The 14,722-nt window shown below is 39.4% G+C and overlaps 1 protein-coding gene across 1 annotated transcript in view; it reads left to right on the forward strand.

The window, feature by feature from the left end:
* The first annotated feature begins 551 nt into the window (after positions 1-551).
* The window catches only part of zbtb10 (zinc finger and BTB domain containing 10), a 96,119-nt gene continuing 81,948 nt past the window's right edge, over positions 552-14,722 (forward strand). The window contains exon 1 of the mRNA XM_068032095.1: positions 552-1,600. Coding sequence (XP_067888196.1) covers positions 866-1,600 — 735 coding nt within the window. The 5' untranslated portion in view covers positions 552-865. The remainder of the gene's footprint in view (positions 1,601-14,722) is intronic.

Consider the following 14,722-nt stretch of genomic DNA (forward strand, 5'->3'; position numbering starts at 1 on the left):
TATCACCTCAAATTGGATTTATCACCTCAACATAACAGCCATTAGTACACCATCCTAACGTTAAGCAGCTCCAAATGCTTTCTATAGACACAATCCAAATAGGGTAATTCCACAGCCGGATATTTTTCATTGTTCGGGGACACAAATATATTAAGAGTCCACACGAGCAACCCCCTCACCCCCCCATTATCACGCTTTACTATCACCACCTCATTCGCTAAAACAATTGGGAAATTGTGTTCCACGTAAAACCAGCACTGTGGTTTGTTTCAGTTCTATCCTGAGAACTTGCCAGGTCTCTATACAAAAAAAGATGGATTATTTTGCAAGATATTCTGCGACGTCAGAAACAGAAATCGGCGCCTAAAAACTAAGAACGATGGGCGAATGGTTACCAAGAGAGACCGGGTTAATTCAAGAATAAAAGAAAATGTACATGGATATAAATTAGAGAGTGACTTGGTGATTGGTTGGGCCGGAAACAGGGCTGCGCGCGGTGCAGTGTGGGAGCTTTGCCCGTTGGCGTCCGCTGGCACCTGGGGCGCGCGCGGGCGCGCATGCGCACTCGCACTCAGTGTGGGACGGAGGGACACTGCATCCTGCGCGCGGCGGCCGAACAAAACGGCCGCTCAGCACCGGCTCCGCACCGCAGGCTATACTCGGCTCCCGGGCCCGAGCTCCGCTCCCAACTTTTCCAATTCATCCGGCGCCGGAGTTTGACTGCGAACGAGAAAGAAAAAGGGAATCGTGGGAAAGGAAAGAAACCCTTAACCCTCCCCACCGCTTCCCCCCCTCCCTCCCTCCCCCCCCAAGCCAGCGCTCGGATCAGCGCCCCCTCCCCTCCCCCCCCCCCCCCATACACACAATGTCCGGCGAGAGGAACAGACGCTCGCTGGCTTTCCGCACCGGAGCCGCCAGCGGGGTCGCGCCCGTCACCGCCAAGATCGAACCCGAACTCGGGCCCCATAACACCGAGGCTTCGAACGGGGCCTTCCCCTCGGTCAGTCCGAGCAAACTGGCTGCCCTTCCTGCACTGGACGGCGCCGAGGTCGAGGCCGCTCCCGTTCCGGAGGAGGACTGGGTTGAAACGGTGGTGGTGGACGATGAATACCCGGAGCAAGAGGTGCGGGTGGTCGACGGCGGATCCATCAGCAGCAACGAGTCCGAAGAAGAGGAGGAGGTGGCGGCGGTGGCGGAGGAGGAAGAAATAGACGGGCCCGGGAGCGAGGAGAGAGCCATGACCCCTGGGGAAGCAGCTGGAGCTGAAGTGGGGCAAGACGACGAAGAGGAAGAAAACAGCAGCTGCAACCGAAGAGGAGCCGGCCTGACCCTGCTCGGACGGCCCCAGTCCTTCTTGCTGCCGCAACAGCGCACTTTCCAGAGGTCGTGGCTGCAGGAGTTCCCGTGGCTTCAGTACGAGCAGGAGACGGGCCTCATGTACTGCTCCTGGTGCCTGCGGGCCAACAGCGGGGTGGGAAGCAACAATAACCGCAACAAGTTCGTGAAAGGAAGCCGCAATTACAGGCGGACGACGCTGCTGCGGCATCACCTTTATACCGAACACCGGGAGAATGACCCATCGGTTGCTGCCTGCATGGAGGTGAGAATGACTATAAATTATACTGTAAAAGGCAGCCTTGAAGGGGGAGGGTGTTAAGTAGCCATTGCTGATCCTGACTTCGTTCTGATTGCTCTGACTCCATTTACTTCAGACTTGGAGCTCTGATTACATTAGTGGCTCTTCAGGTTACTCGAAGCTACGATTGACATTATGGTTTGGGGTATTCTTTTTCTAGCTCACTATCGCTCAGTCCCATCCCCCAAGCACCTTAATCCATTTACACAACAGATTGAATTAGGTTGGATCTATTGATCGGAACGGAATTTTATCTTGTACCATGTTTACATGGCATCGTGTCCCATGAATCGGAACATAATACCAGGGGGATCACATTACTGACCAATGTACCATGTATTTAGAAAGGGGAAGAGAGAAACAGGCAGCAACAAAAAGCCACCAGATCTTTCACGTTTGGGAGTTCTAACTTTTTTTTTTATTCAATAAGTTTTATTGCCCGCGCACAGCTATAAGACAGTCTGGTTTGAGATTTTATTTTGCAGCAGTGCAGCATGTAATGTGAGTTAGTCAATGTTGTTGTTTTAACTCGGTTAATTAAAATCTACTCAATTTCTTGAATCAAAATGAGACGCTCTCTTTTGTGAGATGAAACTTGCGTATATGCAGCTTGTACTTGAATGTTGCATTTTAACAGTTTTTAAAAATAGGATTTTGAAAAAGAAAAACGTGGATGCTGGAAATCAAACAAAAACTGAAAATGCTGGAATGCAGCATTTTAGGCAGGTTGTGTGGTGAGAGAAGACTGGTTACTAGTTCAACTGTAAAGTCTTCAGGATTTTGCAAAATGCTTTTTTCAAACGTACAAACTACTGGGCATTACAGTTTGGGTCCGTATCAAATCAATTCATTTTAATCTTCAAGGTAGTAAAACTTAATTATAGATATGGTTCTGCAATTTGTTCCTAGGTTCTAAATTAAACCTACCAAGTGTGACCACCACTGACATTAGCCTTTGATGATTGAGAAACCATCAGACATTGTTCCTATCTTCTTTCAGTGCATTCTCAAGACAGCTGTAAATTAATACAATTTACAGAACTACACCAATGACTGATGCATTAGGTTCACTCTTAAGTTGAACTAGGGTAATGGGAAGACTTGAATTTCTGTACAAATTCATATCTGGAAGGTTTTAAAAATGTAAATTTCAGCTATGAGTCTGTTTCAACATATAATTCCTACTGCTGTAACCTGTTCATTGTGTGACACAAATTGGAGTGAATCCGGATTTAATGCCATTAAAGCAGTGTTATTTTAACTTTTGATAAGGATTTGAATAACACCAAGTCCACATCAATATAGGTTGCAGCAGTAGGAATGATAGTTCATTGTGTTGGAGGGTTCGTAACTAGGTTAGACAAATCGACAGTAGAAATGCAGTAGTTTATGACTGGAAGGCTTAATATTGCAATGTTCTGTAACAAAACATACTAAGATCTTTAATACTAATAGACAAATCATATAAACCCCTCTTTATAACCTGCTCTTGCTGCAACATGCCTTTTTTGAAACTCCCAAAGAGCATTTTGCGAGAGGGTAATTTGAAAAGGCACAGCTGCCTTGTGAATGGTATTGTACTAGTCCAGGAGAACAGTATGTCTCAAATTACTGTAATTGCATCTGTCCCAGATGAGCCCACTGTCACTCATTTACTCTCTCAAAGTCTTTTCCCCTGTTTAATTCCTTCAGTTTTCTTATGCATATTTGGTTTTGCAGCATCGCAGGTGGAGGATATAGTCAGGATGGAGTTTCATAGAAAATGTTTGTTTGATGCATAGAAGTCAACCCTGTGACTATTTCAAGATGAAGTTTGTCAGGATGAATATGGAATAGGATCCTGATGTATATAGAATAATGTAACTTGGATTGTAATAAAAGATTATAACAGAATCAAGGGGTTTAGAGAACATCAGTGACTTTGGGAAACTAGAAGTTTACTGATGTGACTTGAACCCCCAAGATTGTATTGCAACTCTTATCATGTGTTATAATTTATTATAATACATCGATGCAATTAAAGGTGGTTTTGCAATTTTCTTGTGCTGACTACTTTTTCGCATCAGCTGAATGGATGGAGCCTGTTTCGAGCATTGATGAAAATACTGCATAGAATAGGGCAGGTTCAAAGGAGTTGTTGCCAGTATTTTCACGATGCACTCTTAGACAGCTGGATAAGTATTGTTAGCTTGGTTGTAGGACTTTAACATGCAACTTAAATTGCTATGTTTGAGATTTTAATAGGATTGCCAAATACTGTTCAAGACTTTGACCCTTGAAAGTAGAACTGGGCAAATACAACAGAAAACTCCCTCGAGCAGCTGCCTTCGATGTTTCATTTGAGTTTCAAAGCTGTGTGTCTTAGGTATTTACTTTGTATATGTACCATCTTGATTTACTCTCAAGCTGTCTGCTTTTTAGACGTTGTCTGGCTTTTTAAGGAAGCTATATTCCTTAGAAGTGCTCACAACTAGGCTTTTCAAATGAAGTGCTAGCTTAATTTTATTTTTTGTTTTTGGGATCCATTGGTTCCCTGGTAAAGTTTTTGTGTAACATTGGAAGATTATTTTCAATAAAAGCTTGTTTGACTAAATGCAGAGTGTCCTAAGCCCATTCTGAATAGAACTGACATGACTAGACTAATCATTCAGTTTTCTTTATCAAAGCTAAACCCCTATAGTAGCTTTTATTATACCATCGTGTTGCTGGGAAATATTTAAATATTGTCCCTTGAAAATATCAATGAAGTGGCATTTTCTCTCAGCAGCAACTTTGTAATGCAGTCTCCCAATATTATGCTGTGTACAATATTTGCTAGTCTTCATTCTTGGCTGGCATCTCAATTTTGTGAAGTTTAATTTTCAATCTTGATTGCAATGCTTTTACTGTGAGGTTTTTAAAGAATTAATAAATATACTTAATAGCTTTTATTCTAGTTTTGTTTCCATGTTTGTCTTTCAAACATTTTTTTGTTATCTTTATCTTGACTTTGCCTAGTCCTTACATAGATCTTTCTATTTGTGCTTGTACTGTTAATATAATGGACACAAGTTTTTGAAGTGAAAACTGGCTCAGTTTGAGGAAAGCTAACACATTTGTGAGCTATAGTTGAATTGATTTCATGCCATTATGAAAATCACTGAAATGGTGGGCATAAATTGTTGTTGCCAGGATTTGTGACTATTTAGTCATGGCTTAGATTGGCTTGTGCCAGTTTCTGTGTCCTGTTCAGAATTGACAGTACAGTCAATTGCTCTTAATTTGAAGTCCCTTCATTTGAAATTTGAATTTATTTAGCACTAAATTCCCAATTTGCTGCATTACTTATGTTGCTTAATTAAAATGACCAAATAATTCTATTTTTAATTTAAAAAAAACTGAATCATCAGGTGCAGACTAAGATTTAAAGAACAGGTTTGGTATAGGTAAGAGGCGATTGAAGACTTAATATTACCTTCAATATTCAAGTTCTGAAGAATGAGGTTTTAGATTTTGTGTATTTGATAGTTGCATCACTGAAGGCTGGATACATTATCTGTGTGGGATAGTTAGATAAAATATAATATTTGAAGATTCCAATTTAAATGGCTTTCAAGTTAAATTAGCATTTTATGAATGCAGACCTGGAAATTAAAGGCAATCTGGTATTTAAATACTGTCAGCTCATAAGCACTAGCTCTCATAACTCCTCTTGGAGAGCTAAATTTAGTTCAGATGTACTTGAATGTATCTTAAATATATTGTACTGCTTATTAACTCCAATCAAAATTTTCTGCTTTCTTAGTCTAAGTTTCTGGTAGATCTTAATGTAGAAAGTTTGCAGCCCCTGGTTATTGCCTTAAATTTGAGGTCGGTAGCAGATATCTGAAATCTGTTAAAATTCCTTAGTTACACATCAGTATATTTTATGCAGCAGTGACTTTTACTTATTGATAGATAAATTGGTTCCCCAGTCCAGTTACAGTTTTTTGCATCAGCTATTGGACTATGCAGTGGGTGATCTGGTTTACACCTTGTATCTGATTTTATGAATTGCAGCTGTGACCCTTGTGGTAGAGTTTTTGAGCCAGGGTTTGTGAAGCAGCTCAGTGTTCGAACGTGGACCAAAACAGTTAAGGATGGCATACATGGTGACTGAAATGCCGAAGATATTGTTCTGAATTAAATTGGGAAAATTGATTTGCAAGTCTGTAACAACTAACAAATATTCCCAACTAATGTGAAAAAACTTCAGTTTCCAATTTATGAAACTGATACAATAATTAGAAATTGGGTGATCAAGATGAAGCAGTCCATGTAATCTCCATCTTAAAGTTGCAGATTTTGACTTAATATAAACAAAGAAAATGCTAGAAATTAAAACTTGACTAGGTCCTGTAGTAAGCGTATCCCTGATTATTGAGCAATGCTCAACAAAAAAAAATCAAATTTGCCATGTTGTGGGGTGGGCTTTCTGGCCAGGCCCATCATGCTTGCTGTATTTCTGATTCTAGACATGGAAATGTGACCCATCTTTAACTAGGTCAGGGCCCTGTTGATTGGAGTTAAAAATTGGGACTCAGCTGTATAAATGAGAAAAATCCTGGGTTTGATTCCTGATCTTGACAGACTTGGTCTATCTGCTGATTGAATGTGACCAATGTTGGAAACATGCACGTGTAGATGTTGGGCGAGGAAAGAATCAAGTTGGCTGTGATTGCCCCACAGTAAATATTTGGGTTAGGAACTGGTAGGCAATCACTTGATGGTAAACTGTATTCCTGCTGTAGAAAATGAGGATTAAGCAGGAAATGGGGAAAAGAGCAATTAAGAATAAAATGGATTAATATTTCAGTGTAAAATAGCACATCAGACATGTTGCGCACTCAAGCTGACCGAGAAGAGCCTTAAACAGTGACATTGCTGCTATGAATTCCATCGTGTATATTATATGAAATATGCAAATGGAAATGATTATTGCTTTCTAGTTACCAGCTATCATTTTCTATTTATAATAAAAGCAAAATACTGCAGATGCTGAAAATCTGGAATAAAGTCAAGAAATGCTGGAAATACTCCAGGTCAGGCAGCATCTGTGGAGGGAGAAGCAGAGTTAACATTTCAGGCCAGTGACCCTTCATCAGAACTGGCAAATATTAGAAATGTAGTAATCGATTTTAAATAAATAAAGTGGGGGTGGGGCAAGAGATAACAAAAGTGAAGGTGTTGATAGGACAGGTCACAGAGAATAACTGACCAGAAGGTCATGGAGCAAAGGCAAACGGTATGTTAATGGTGTGTTAAAATACAAAGCGTTGGTGCAGAGAGGGTGTTAATGGACAGAAAAATGAACAGTCTGGCCCAAAGCATAAACAGGCCAGTTAGCTTAACATCTGTCTTAGGAAAAATGTTAGAAGCTATTATTAAAGATGTTATAGCAGGGCATTTAGAAAAACTTCAAGGTAATCAGGCAGTCAATATGGTTTTGTGAAAGGGAAATCATGTTTAACCAATTTATTGGAGTTCTTTGATGCTGTGGGTAAAGGGGAACCGATGGATGTCTTGTACTTTGATTTCCAGAAGTCAATTGATAATGTGCCATATCAAAGGTTATTGCAGAAAATAAAAGCTCATGGTGTTGGGGGTAACATATTGGCATGGATAGAAGATTGGCTAACTAACAGGAAACAGAGTAGGCATAAATGGGTCATTTTCTGGTTGGCAAGATGTATCGAGTAGTGTGCCACAGGGATCTGTGCTGGGGCCTCAACTTTTTACAATTTATATAAATGACTTAGATGAAGGGACCGAAGGTATGGTTGCTAAATTTGCTGATGAAACAAAGGTAGGTAGGAAAGTAAGTTGTGAAGAGGATATAAGGAGGCTGCACAGGGATATAGGTAGGTTAAGTGAGAGGGCAAAGACCTGGCAAATGGAGTATAATGTGGGAAAGTGTGAAATTGTCCACTTTGACAGGAATAAAAAAAAAGAGCATATTATCTAAATGGTGAGAGATTGCAGAGCTCTGAGATGCAGAGGGATCTGGATGTTCTAGTGCATGAATCGCAAAAGGTTAGTGTGCAGATACAGCAGGTACTTAGGAAAGCTTGTTGTCGTTTATCGCAAGTTGAATTGAATACAAAAGTAGTGAGGTTATGCTTCAGTTACACAGGGCATTAGTGAGACTACATCTGGAGTACTGTGTACAGTACTGGTCTCCTTATTTAAGAAAGGATGTAAATGCATTGGAGGCAGTACAGAGAAGGTTTACTAGACTAATAATGGGTGGGCTGTCTTATGAGGAAAGCTTATACCTGCTGGAATTTAGAAGAGCAAGAGGCGACTTGATTGAAACATATAAGATCCTGAGGGGTCTTGACAGGGTGGATGTGGAAAGGATGCTTTCCCTTGTGGGATAATCTAGAACTAGGGGTAACTGTTTAAAAATAAGGGGTCGCCAATTTAAGACAGATGAGGAGAAATTATTTCTCTGAGGGTCGTGAGTCTTTGGAATTATCTTCCTCAAAAGGTGTAGAAGCAGAATCCTTGAATATTTTTAAGGCAGAGGTAGATAGATTCTTGATAAGTAAGGGGGTGGAAGGTTATTGGGGGTAGGTGGAAATGTGGAGTAATCAGTTCAGCCATGAACGTATTGAATTGCGGAGAAAGCTCGAAGGGCCGAGTGGCCTACTCCTCCTAATTTCTATGTTCGTATGTTATGTTTGTATGAAAAGAAACAGTGGGCAGGCACATGGTTAAAAAAATGAATTATGAAACAAACTAAAATAAAAGAAAAAAAACTGAAAATAAAAAGGGGGGCCCATCATGCTCTGAAATTATTGAACTCCATGTTCAGTCCGGCAGGAAATACTGTACCTCGAGCATGTGTTGATGTTCACTGGAACACTGTAGCAAGCCCAGGACAGATATGTGGGCATGAGAGCAGTGGGGGGGGGGGGGGGGGGCGTTGAAATGGCTAGAAATTGGAAGCTCGTGGTCATGCTTTTGGACTGAGCGGAGGTGTTCCGCAAAGTGGTCACCCAATCTGCGTTTGGTCTCCCCAATGTAGAGGAGACCATTTTCTATTTAATCCTGTGCGAGACAATTAAATGTGATATTAAGGGGTTCACCAGAACCAAAGTACTGGTGTCTGGAGTGCGCACAGTATGTAAATTCCTAATTGTTTTGTAAGAATTCCAAAGTTTAGTAAAATAATTACAAGAAGCTAGGAGGCAAGTATCTCTAAAACCTGCTTTCATCAACTTTATAAATGGCACTCATTGTCTATCTGTGTCTTGCTGTTTAATTACACCAAACGTATGATTTCTGATTGCTGCAGTCATGATTTTGGTTTTAAAGAATCAGAGGTCAATTGGTCCTTTCTTTCAAAAAAGCTTACTGTTCTCTATTTGATTTATGTGCAAAGTTGCAAAGCAAACTAATGATCAGATTTTTAGCAGCTCTGACCAATAATTCTGTTCCTGCAAGTACTTAAAAATGTAACGGGTAACTTCGTGTAGCACAAACACAGCAGCAGATCAAAGTGCAAGAATGTAGATTTGATTCCCTGTTTCGTTGAGTTTTAATCTGGGGAGCTGAGTGGAGGCTGGGCCCATCTAGTGGTTAGCTCAACAGCAAATGCTCGATGACCTGGAAGCATATGGCCCAAACTTAGTGCATGACCAGAAGAGTCTTGCAGGCCTGAGAAAAATTGCACCTCAACAAAAACTAAAAGATTTTTATGAAGAGTATAAAAGGGCAGATTATTGTTCCAGTCATTCTTTCTCATGTGTGCAAATAGTTGCATGGGGTGAAACAAAGATACTTTGTACACTTATGAAATAAGAGATTGATCCTAGACCTGAGTGCCAAGTCCTGTAGCCCTGAGCACACATTAGCAAGTATGCATGGATCAGTAAGTATCTGTGATAATTACAATACTGCCCACTTTTGCTTTGACCAAGATCAGTCTCATTTTTCACTTTGCATTAAATGGTATTGTGTTTATTCTGTACTTGGGATGTAAATCCATAATAAATTATTTGTTTCACGCAGCTGCTCTTCTAAATAATTTACCAACAGAGCCTCATAGCATGCACTATAAATATGGAAATGCATGCTTTAAACTATTAGCAGTTTATTCAGATTAAAACTAGAAGCAGCATCATGTGCGGTTGGATGTGATGATTTGGATCCAGTCAGCCTTTACATAGTTAAACTTGCGTGGTTCTCTTACAATTTAATGTTCTGCCCCCAGTTTTTAAAAAAAGTTTTGGAAGGGGGAGGTTTGTGCTACTTATGAGTAGGTATTTCAAGGGTGACATTTTTAATTAGAGCTACATGTCCACTTAGTACTGTTAGGTTAACCATATAATGTCACAATGAAGGCACATCTCTTATTTAGGTATGGCTAAGAATTACTTATAAGGAAAAGTGGGATGGTACTGCAGGAAGTTGGTGGGAGAATGCTTTAATTACAGCAATACAGAAGGCATGTAATTTAAACTTGTAAGATAGTTTAAATGTAGCTCTGTAGTTATGCATTGATCAAAATACTGAAGATGTGCACTTTTAGTGCTGATTGTCCAGTATTATATTTTAATTTTAATTTAGAGCATGAAAATTGGAGGTCAAATCCTGAGTGACTTATGCATGCGATTAGCTGGAAATACCAGGGAGTTTATCCAAATGCAGATGAAAATTCTTAACATTGTGATCATCTGAAACTGGATTTCCCATTCCATTTTGAGTATATAATCTTTAATTCCAAGGTGCAATGATTAGGGATGGCAGTGTTGGAAATTGGCATTTTCTCCCATTTTTAATAAATATAATTTAAAAAAAAAAAACAAGCCAGGTGTTCAAATATAAATGCCATATTTTGGAAATTTTAATCCCTTGATGAGAATGAATATGCTTGATTAAATTGTATTTGGAATTAGTTGACTTAGTTCAGCCATGCTGGAGGTACATATGTAACATTGGGGTCAAATGAATGAAGAGAAGCAAATAGTTTAGAATGTAGGTTAAGTATTTATTCGGCTATTCATACAAGAAGGATATGTCAGAAACTTCAAATAATTTTCAGTGACATTTTAATCAAAATATACATTTTATTGCATGTTTCAAAACACTTAAACCAATTTAATCTGTTAGAGTTTGGAAAGATATCTGTAAAGGATTTGTCAAAGCAAAATTAACAGCTTTTTAAATATAAAATAGAAATTAATTAAATTTATATATCCCAGAATGAATTATTTCTTTTTAAAGTCAAGAGAAAGTAATACTAAGTGCAGTGTTTGGCTATAGAACATATTGGATTTCTTTTTGATGCCTAGCATGCTTATTTTATTTATCCAGTTTAATGTTTTGTCATACTGTTTAATCAATAATTTAGCATTTCTGTATCATCATGCATTAAAAATTTCTGCAACAGTATGTTTTCCATTAGACCCATTTGCCTCTATGAACATCCATTCTATCAAAATATTTTCAATTTGGAAATCAAAATTAATATTGATATTCGTACACCGAGGTCTTCCATAGTACTGTTTGCATGATGTACTTTTATTCACCGCAACAATCCAAATGGTTTTACTGAAAGCCCTGTTTAGCAATGCAGTAATGTGTTAATTTTCTTTGGAAATCTGGGAAGCATGCCAGAAATTCGGGAAAACATTAAAAAAAATGCTTCATAGCACCAGGGGATTTTTGTGAATACATTTCTACTTGTACTAGTATAGATCTATGACAGATACGTTAACATGTAAGTTAAGGTCTTTTGAGTGAAACTTTAAGCTTCCAAAATATTAGCAGTTTTGGTCTCCATATCAAAGGAAAGGTACACTTGCATTGGAGGAAGTACAGCGAATGTCGACTGTGTCGGTTGCAGGGAAGAGAAAGTTGTCATATGATTGGCTGAATAAATTGGGCCTATGCTCTCTGGAGCTTAGAAGAATAAGAGGTGATCTCATTGATACATGTAAGATTCTGAAAGGGCTTGACAGGGTAGAAACTGAGGTGGTTTCCCCTGTCTGGGAAATTTAGAACACTGGAGCAGTCTCGGGATAAAGGGTGGATCGTTCAGGACTGAGATGAGGAGAACTTTCTTCACTCAGGGTTGTGAATCTTTGGAATTTTCTACCTGAGATGGTTGTGAACCCTCGATCATTGAATATATTCAAGGCTGAGATAGACAGATTTTTGATATGGGAATCGAGGGATTTAGGGAGTGAGCAGGAATGTGAAATTAAGTCACAAGATCAGCCATGATTGCATTGAATGATGGAGCAGACTTGAGGGGCTGTATGGTCTACTCTTATTTCTTGTGTTCTTACAATGCTTACACACGCTGATTTATGTCATTTCTAATGTATAAGCAATAATGGATCTATCCTTTGTCCTTTCTGTCTGCATAGGTATTCTTTCTGTTGAACTTGTTGCTGGGTCTGATCACTAAGATATTGATTAAATGAGCATGCCTGGATGGGTAGTCTTGTCTAGGATCTCATTTACAGGGAAAGAGAAAAGGTAGTTGAAGTTTGTTCTGGGTATATACATGAAAAATATGGAAATTGAAGTGGCAGCAGAGAAAATGGTTAAATATTATAAGCTTTTCTGGATGTAAAGGTGATGGTTTTTTAATTTTCATTTGCCATTGTGTCAATCTTGTTAATTCTTTTACGACTACCTCCTATTGTAGTGTAAGCCAATATCCTTCATAATCCTGTACATTAACCTGGTTATGCCACATTAATTGTGATCTTCTTCACATCAATGTTACTAATAACTTTGACACAAGTTGACAAAGTGGGAATTGTTGAAACTACTTATTTGCCATTGCTCAATTTTGCAGATGCTACTGAATAGAAAGTGACACAAAATTAAAAGCTGGCTGCTTTCCCAGCAGTGGCCCAAAATCTTTAATTTGTTATGGACTCTGTTTAAAAATTTTACTTTAATGGATTTTAAAACTTTAAAGTTGCAAATATTCAGTTTCCTTGGCAATTTCTTCATTTGATAGAAGCCACCATATGTACTTCTCCTAAGGTGCTCAATAGATTGAAAAGCTGGTTGCTCCCTAGGTTCAGCTTGCGATGTTCGTATCTGTTGGTATTATGTTCTTAATTAGGAAATGTTTTTTAAGAGGGGAATTCTTAGGTCATGTAGAAAATAAAGGACGTATGGCGATTACCTGCAAGGTTAATGTTGTCCTTCCAGTGTGGTCATCAGGGGTAAATACTTTTGGCCCCAAACGGCTGGTCACCGGTAGTCACAAATTGGGCTAACTTTTGGGTTCGGCCATTGGCTTGCTGCTGAGCAGAGTTGGTCGCTGTCAACTGTTTAATAGCATTGGTGGGGATTAACCACCCAAGTCTTTGCCTTGCTTCTGGATCAGGTATCATTTGAGTTGACTGAAGGAAATAGACTTGCAGGGCTACGGGGATTGAGTGGGGGAGTGGGACTGACTGAATAGCTCTGTGGAGAGCTGGCATGGGCTGAATGGCCTCCTGTACTGTAAATTACTGAGTCTGAACAGGACAGTGCAAGTCATAGAACTAACCATTAGGCATCCATATTTTCTCTGGCCTGTTAAAAAAAAAAGTTAGTGAAGGAAGTATTCAGAAGACTCCTTCAGTGCTGTGTTCTTGGCCACTGAAAGAGCTTCTGCCCATCTTCCAGTTGTCACAGTACTAACACAAACAGTGATGTATTAAACTCAACTTATACAGAAACATTGGCGCTAGAACTTTTGTAAGCTGTACAGGTTATCATGAAAATTTTCAGAATGTGTCCTCTTGATTAATGAAGTAATCCAGTGTTAGTAGATATTGTTCTGCATTTGGATTATGCCCAGAGAGGATTTTAAGCTCCAAGGTAAAGTATTTGTGATTACATGTTGGTGCTAGTGGGAGTAATTTGAAGTGATGAATTAAAAAGATTATATAAGAAGTATATCACTTAAGATTAAAGCTTATTGGTTTAAGTACGGTTTTCCTATAGCATATAGGTAATATGTTAAATGTAGCCAGCAATAATACTGGTATGGATTTGATTTGGGCAGCATGACCAAGGCAAATGGATACTTTTCCTCATTGTCCATGAGGCAGCTAATGATAGGTAAAGGGTTCCTGTTTCAAGAGCTCTGAAACTTCAGGAACAAGCACTGAAAAAGATGCAGGCCGCCCAGATATATCATTTGATTGGTTCAAACTAACATATTAGCCAGTATGTGGCAAGACCAACGGGGTGGGGGAAGGAGAACAATTCTGGATTTAGTTTGAGAATGAAGCTGGGCACATGGAAGGAATATCAGTGGGAGAGCACTTTTATAATAGTGATCATAATTCAGTTAGATTTAGCCAAGTTATGGAAAAGGACAATGATAAAATAGGAGTAAAGGTTCTAAATTGGGGGAAAGGCGAATTTTACGAGGCTGAGAAGTGATTTAGCAAAAGTGGACTGGAAACAGCTACTTGTAGGCAAATCGGTATCAGCAATGGGATGCATTCAAGAAGAGATTCAGGGTAAACATGTTCCCACAAAGAGAAAGGGTGGGACAGCCCTATCTAGAACCCTCTGGATGACAAGGTGCATAGAGGATCAAATAAGGCACAAAGGGAAGGCTTATGTCAGACGCCGCAAGCTTAAAACTGCAGAAAGCCTAGAAAAGTGCAGAAAGTGTAGGGGTGAAATTAAAAGGAAAATTAGGAAAGCCAAGAGAGGGCATGAAAAAATTCTGGCAAATAAAATCAAAGAAAATCCAAAGAGTTTTGGAAGTACATAACGAGCAAGAGGATAACTGAGGAAAGAGTAGGGCCTATTAGGGACCAAAAAGGTAACCTATGTGTGGAGGTAGAGGATGTGGATAAGGATCTTAATGAATACTTTGCGGCTGTCTTCAAAAGAGGCGGCTGATGACGACGTAGTTAAGGAGGATGCGGTGAAATATTGGATGGATAAACATTTTAAGAAAGGAAGTATGAGAATTTGATCTCTTAGAAAATAGATAAATCACCAGGCCTGGACGAGCTATATCCAACGTTTTCAAATGAAGCAAGGGAGGAAATTGGGGTGACTCTGACCATCATCGTTCAATTCTCCCTG

Source organism: Heterodontus francisci, chromosome 5, assembly GCF_036365525.1.
Source record: "Heterodontus francisci isolate sHetFra1 chromosome 5, sHetFra1.hap1, whole genome shotgun sequence".
Classification (NCBI taxonomy): domain Eukaryota; kingdom Metazoa; phylum Chordata; class Chondrichthyes; order Heterodontiformes; family Heterodontidae; genus Heterodontus; species Heterodontus francisci.